At 44.8% G+C, this 6,580-nt stretch overlaps 1 protein-coding gene across 1 annotated transcript in view; it reads right to left on the bottom strand.

Annotated features, from left to right (window-relative positions):
* The window catches only part of HPD (4-hydroxyphenylpyruvate dioxygenase), a 49,346-nt gene that overhangs the window by 42,438 nt on the left and 328 nt on the right, over positions 1-6,580 (bottom strand). The window contains exon 2 of the mRNA XM_054528339.1: positions 6,426-6,546. Coding sequence (XP_054384314.1) covers positions 6,426-6,521 — 96 coding nt within the window. The 5' untranslated portion in view covers positions 6,522-6,546. The remainder of the gene's footprint in view (positions 1-6,425; positions 6,547-6,580) is intronic.

Genomic DNA, 6,580 nt, shown 5'->3' on the forward strand with positions numbered 1-6,580 from the left:
TGAACTCCTCACCTCAGGTGATACTCCCGCCTAGGCCTCTCAAAGTGCTGGGATTACAGGCGTGAGCCACTGTGCTGGCCTGATTCGGCAACTAATTTACAACTCTTAAAAACTTTTAGGGGGCCAACTCATGTGCAAGCCTGCCACCTTTATGGCTATCAGAGTCCAGACCCTTGTTTTATAGATGCAGGAAACGAGCGGAGGATTTGTCGTTTGTGGGATTCCTGGGCCAGAGTGAGGTGAAACATGGAAAGTGTGGTGGTCCTCAAGTCAGGCAGTATGAATTCTGACCAACCGGGTCTTGCCAGGGATCTCTAGTTCCCTGGCTCTATTTCCCACGTGTTTGTCTCTTGGCCTACCTCTCGTTCTGAAGTGAAGATGAGCAAGATGTGAAAGTTTGAGAGAGGCAACTGAAGTTCTCCTAGATCTTGGCAGCTTTCTAAAATAAAGGTTTTGCTGGGCTCTCTGTGGCCACTGCAGGGAAGATGAAACAGAACAATTGGAAAGGGGAAAGACTGCTCTCTCAGCCTGTTCCCTTGCGATCCTCAAACAGTCCAACATTTGAAGATGAACAAGCCTCAGTCCACATTCTCTAAGAGTCTCCAGTGCATGGGACAGACAGGTAAACATGCATTTACAATACCAAGTGAAAAGTGCAGAAAACAGCTCAGCTGTGGGGTGGGACACATAATGATTTCCAGGGAGGTCATATTTCTTTTTCTTTTTGTTTTTGAGAGGGATCTTTTTCTTTTGGTTTTGAGAGGGAGTCTTGCTCTGTTGCCCAGGCTGGAGTGCAGTGGTATAATCTCGGCTCACTGCAACCTCTGCCTCCCGGCTTCTCCTGCCTCAGCCTCCTGAGTAGCTGGGATTACAGGCACCTGCCACCAAGCCCAACTAATGTATTTTAATAGAGATGGGGTTTCACCATGTTGGCCAGGCTGGTCTTGAACTACTGACCTCAAGTGAGCCACCTGCCTCGGCCTCCCAAAGTGCTGGGATTACAGGTGTGAGCCACCTTGCCCAGCCTTGAGCTGGATCTTGAAGGAGAGGTTCAAGTCAGCCTGGCCTGAGATGGTGTTCCAGGATGGGAAGAGCAGGTGCTAAGACCCAGTGCTAAGAGAGACTGAGCAAAAAATGTGCCAGAAACTGCTAGAAGTTCAGCATGGCTGGAGCATAAGTTTGTGTGTGTGTGTGTGTGTGTGGTGGGGTACAGGGATGGCAGGTGGTCTAAAGGCAAGCAGAGATCAGGAGTCTTAAAGGCCAAGAGAAGGGCACTGAAGCCATTAAGCAGTAGAGTGCCAATGTCACTCTTGGGAAGGTTATTCTGGCTGCTTTGGAGACTGGGTTAAAGTGGGCAACCTGAGACAGTTCAAAGACTGCCACAATCAGAAGAAGGAGGTGGTAGGGTAGGAGTAGAGGTGGAGGAGATGGGTGGATTTGGGAGCTATGAAGGCAGTCACAGGATAGAGGTTTATTATAATGACAGCAATATTGACAAGCTCATAATGTAGTAACCTAACAACAGCTCTCTTCAGACCGCATAGTTAAGAATCTTCTCCTCACCCTTTTTATTTGGAAAAATTTCAAACCTCAGAAGGACTGCAAGATAGTTCCCCCACACAACCAACTTTTCCTTTTCCTTCTTTCTATTTTTTTTTTTTTTTTTTTGATAGAGACTGGGTCTTGCCATGTTGCTCAGGCTGGTCTCAAATTCCTAGGATCAGGGGATCCTCCTACTTCTGCCTCCCAAAGTGCTAGGATTATAGCCATGAGCTGCCTACAAAAGTTTCCTTGAACATGCATATACTCTTCATGTGGATTTGCTAATTGTTACATGTTACATTTTGTCTCTTTCTCCGCTTGTATCGTTTTCTTTGAACCACTTGCAAGTTAGCAGCTGAAACCATGACACTACACATCTAAATAACTGAGCATTTATCTCCTTCCCATAAAAAGAGATACTCTCATATAACTGCAACATCATTATCTGACTGAGGAAACTTAACACTGATATACTATAATTTAATATAAAGTTCACATTTAGATTTCACCAATTGGCCCAGTAAGTCTTTTAAAGCTGCTGTTTCTCATCAATAATTCAAGTAAGGATCATGTATTGCATTTAGTCATCGTTTCTCTCTTCCTCTCTCTTTTTTTTTTTTTTTTTTTTTTTGAGACAGAGTTTCGCTCTGTCGCCCAGGCTGGAGTGCAGTGGCATGATCACCGCTCACTGCAACCTCTGCCTCCCAGGTTCAAGCAATTCTCCGGCCTCAGCCTCCCAAGTAGCTGGGATTACAGGTGTGTGCCGCTGTGCCCCGCTGATTTTTGTATTTTTACTAGAGATGGGGTTTTACCATGTTGGCCAGGCTGGTCTCAAACTCCTGACCTTACGTGATCCACCCACTTCGGCCTCCCAAAATGCCGGGATTACAGGCGTGAACTATCATGCCTGGTCCTCCGATAATTAATTTTTTTTTTTTTTTGTAGAGACGTAAGTCTTGCTATATTGCCCAGGCTGGTCTTAAACTCCTGGACTCAGGGGATCCTCCTGCTTTGATCTCCCAGAGATATGGGACTACAGGCATGAGCCACTGCACCTGTATTTCTCTCCCTCTCTCTTTTGACAATGTTAGAAATGTTAGTTTATTTTTCTACCTTTTCTCTTTTTTCTTCTTTCTGTTTAAAGGTTGTTTTAAAATTTTATCTTGAAGTGGTTTTAAACTCACAGAAAAGTTCCAAAAATATTATAAAGAACATTTATATATGTTTCACCAATTATTTACATTTTGTAAATAATTTACATTTACAAATAATTTACAGAGTCACCAGTTATTTACATTTTGCCATATTTACTTTATCTCTCTCTTGTCTACAAATATATATCTCTTTCTTTTTTTTGAGACGGAGTCTCACTATGTGGTCCAGGCTGGAGTGCAGTGGCACGATCTCGGCTCACTAGAACCTCCACCTCCCAGGTTCAAGCGATTCTCTCCTGCCTCAGTCTCCCGAGTAGCTGGGGATTACAGGTGCCCACCACCACGCCCAGCTGATTTTTGTATTTTTAGTAGAGACGGGGTTTCACCATGTTGGTCAGGCTAATCTCAAACTCCTGACCTCAAGTGATCCACCCCCCTCAGCCTCCCAAAGTGCTGAGATTACAGGTGTGAGCCACCATGCCCGGCCTTACATATATATCTGTATTTTTTTTTTTTTTAGACGAAGTCTTGCTCTGTCGCCAGGCTGTAATGCAGTAGCACCATCTCGGCTCATTGTAACCTCTGCCTCCCGGATTCAAGTGATCCTCCTGACTCAACCTCCCGAGTAGCTGTGACTACAGGCATGAGCCACCACGTCCAGCTAATTTTTGTATTTTTAGTGGAGACAGAGTTTCACCATGTTGGCCAGGATGGTCTCCATCTCTTGACCTTGTGATCCGCCCACCTCGGTGTCCCAAAGTGCTGGGATTACAGGTGTGAGCCACCACGCCCGGCCTATATCTGTACTCTTTTCTGAACCATTTGAAAGTAAATTGCCTCTCTTAACCCTAAATACTACAGGGTACTTTTTCTAAGGGCACTGTCTTACAAAACCACAGTGAAAGTATCAAAATCAGGAAATTTTCAGATATCAAGGGTGGGAGGATATTACAATTTTTTTAAAAATCAGGAAATTTGGCCAGGTGCAGTGGCTCACACTTGTAATCCCAGCACATTGGGAGGCTAAGGTGGGTGGATTGCCTGAGGTCAGGAGTTCGAGACCAGTCTGGCCAACATGGTGAAACCTTGTCTCTACTAAAAATACAAAAAAAATAGCCGGGCATGGTGGCGTATGCCTGTAATCCCAGCTACTCGGGAGGCAGGGGAATTGCTTGAACCAGGGAGGTGGAGGTTGCAGTGAGCCGAGATCTCGCCACTGCACTCCAGCCTGGGCAACAGAGCCACCATGCCCGGATAATTTTTGTATTTTTAGTAGAGATGAGGTTTCAGCATCTTGGCCAGGTTGGTCTTGAACTCCTGACCTCAGGTGATCCAGCCGCCTTGGTCTCCCAAAATGCTGAGATTACAGGCGTAAGCCACCGCACCTGGCCACATATTGCATTTAGTTTTTTGTTTTTTGTTTTTTTTTTTGAGATGGAGTCTCACTCTCTCGCCCAGGCTGGAGTGCAGTGGCGTGATCTCTGCTCACTGCAAGCTCTGCCTCCCAGGTTCATGCCATTCTCCTGCCTCAGCCTCCTGAGTAGCTGGGACTACAGGCACATGCCACCATGCCCGGCTAAATTTTTGTATTTTTAGTAGAGATGGAGTTTCACCATGTTAGCCAGGATGGTCTCGATCTCCTGACCTCATGATCCACCTGGCTTGGCTTCCCAAAGTGTTGAGATTACAGGCGTGAGCCACTGCGCCCGGCCTAGTGTTTTTTTTTTTTTTTTTTCGAGACGGAGTCTTGCTCTGCCGCCCAGGCAGTGATCCACCTGCCCTAGCCTTCCAAAATGCTAGGATTATAGCCATGAGCAGCCTACAAAACAGTTTCCTTGAACATGCATATACTCTTCATGTGGATTTGCTGATTGTTACATTTTGCCTCTTTCTCCCCTTGTATCACTTTCTTTGGACCACTTGCAAGTTAGTAGCAGAAATCACCACACTACACATCTAAATAATTGAGCATTTATCTCGTTCCACTAAAGATAAAAGTGATTCTCTCATATAATTGCAACACCATTATCTGACTGAGGAAATTTAACACTGATATATTATAATTTAATATAAAATTCATATTTAGATTTCACCAGTTGGCCCAATAAGTCTTTGAAAGCTGCTGTTTCTCATTAAATAATTCAAGTAAGGATCATGTATTGCATTTAATCATTATTTCTCTCTTCCACCCTTTTTAATTTTATTATTTATTTATTTATTTGAGACAGAGTCTCACTCGGTCGCTCAGGCTGGAGTGCAGTGACATGATCTCGGCTCACTGCAACCTCTGCCTCCCCAGTTCAAGCGATTCTCCTGTGTCAGCCTCCCAGGTAGCTGGGATTACAAGTGTGTGGCACTATGCCTTGGTAATTTTTGTATTTTTAGTAGAGACGGTGTTTCACCATGTTGGCCAGGCTGATCTTGAACTCCTGACCTCAAGTGAGCCACCCACCTCAGCCTCCCAAAGTGCTGGGATTACAGGTGTGAACCACCACACCTGGTCCTCTGCTAATTAATTTTTTTTTTTTTTTTTTTTTTTGTAGAGATGGAGGTCTTGCTATGTTGCCCAGGCTGGTCTCAAACTCCTGGACCTAAGGGATCCTCCTGCCTTGTTCTCCCAGCATAATGGGACTACAGGTATGAGCCACTGCACCTGTATTTCTCTCTTTCTCTCTCAATAATGTTAGAAATGTTAATTTATTTTTGAGGGGTGCGGTGGCTCACTCCTGTAATCCCAGCACTTTGGAAGGCCGAGCTGGGCTGGATCACTTGAGGCCAGGGGTTCGAGACTTCAGCCTCCTGAGTACCTGGGATTACAGGTGTGTGCCACCACACCCGGCTAATATTTTATATTTTTGGTAGAGACACGGTTTCACCATGTTGGCGAGGCTGGTCTCGAACTCCTGACCTCAAATGATCTGCCTGCCTCAGCCTCCCAAAGTGCTGGGATTACAGGCATGAGCCACCACACCTGGCCCATTCCATGTAGTTGACGCACATCTTTAGTGTTCTTAAATCTAGGCAATTGCATATCCGCCTCCTTTCTCTGTCCCCCACCCCTTATCCCCCATGTATATTTCACAACACTGACTTTTTTTGAAGTTTTCAGGCCAGTGGTTTTGAAGTATGTCCCTTCTTTTGGATATGTCTGTTTTCCAATGATTAGATTCAGGGCAAACATGTTTGAATACTACACAGATGACCGCTGAGACCTTTTCAAGACAAAATATTAGAGGCACATGGTCAGATATCAAAGTTGATTGTTTAGTTAAGCTGGGTTGGAATTTTGGCCTCACATTTTGCTAGTTGGGTAAATTGGTTATTGAGACGGTTTTCTCAGCTGTCAAACTGGGAGGTAATAATCAAGCTTCATGAGGTTGTTGAATTAATATATGTAAGGCACTTAGAACAGCGTCTGGCACATTATAAGTATCAATAAATAAACACTGTTACCGTTATTATTATCACTACGATTTATAGAGGCCTTAACAGGAACATCCAGCACCTTCAACAGTATATGGCTCATAGGAAGCATTCCGTGAATATTTGTTAGCAGAAGGACAGCTCTATGAGATGACTGCTATCAATTACTGCCCCATTTTACAGATGGGGAAACTGAAGCCCAGAGAAGCAAAGTAGTGACCTAGGGTCACACAGATTGCCGTTAAGTGGCAAGATACGGGGTGTGTACTCAGGCATATCGGATCTGTAAAGTGAGGGATAAGGAACCTTAATGTATTTTGTAAATCCTCCAGGGCTGTGTGGATGTGAAGAACTGAATTGGAACGCCACGCAGCGGTTCTCTGGCGTACAGTATCCAGCCATACAGTAGGCGCTCAATAAATGTCTTCTGCACGAATGAGAAAAGAAAATGAGTCAGCTGG

The sequence above is a fragment of the Pongo abelii genome, chromosome 10 (assembly GCF_028885655.2).
Source record: "Pongo abelii isolate AG06213 chromosome 10, NHGRI_mPonAbe1-v2.0_pri, whole genome shotgun sequence".
Classification (NCBI taxonomy): Eukaryota; Metazoa; Chordata; class Mammalia; order Primates; family Hominidae; genus Pongo; species Pongo abelii.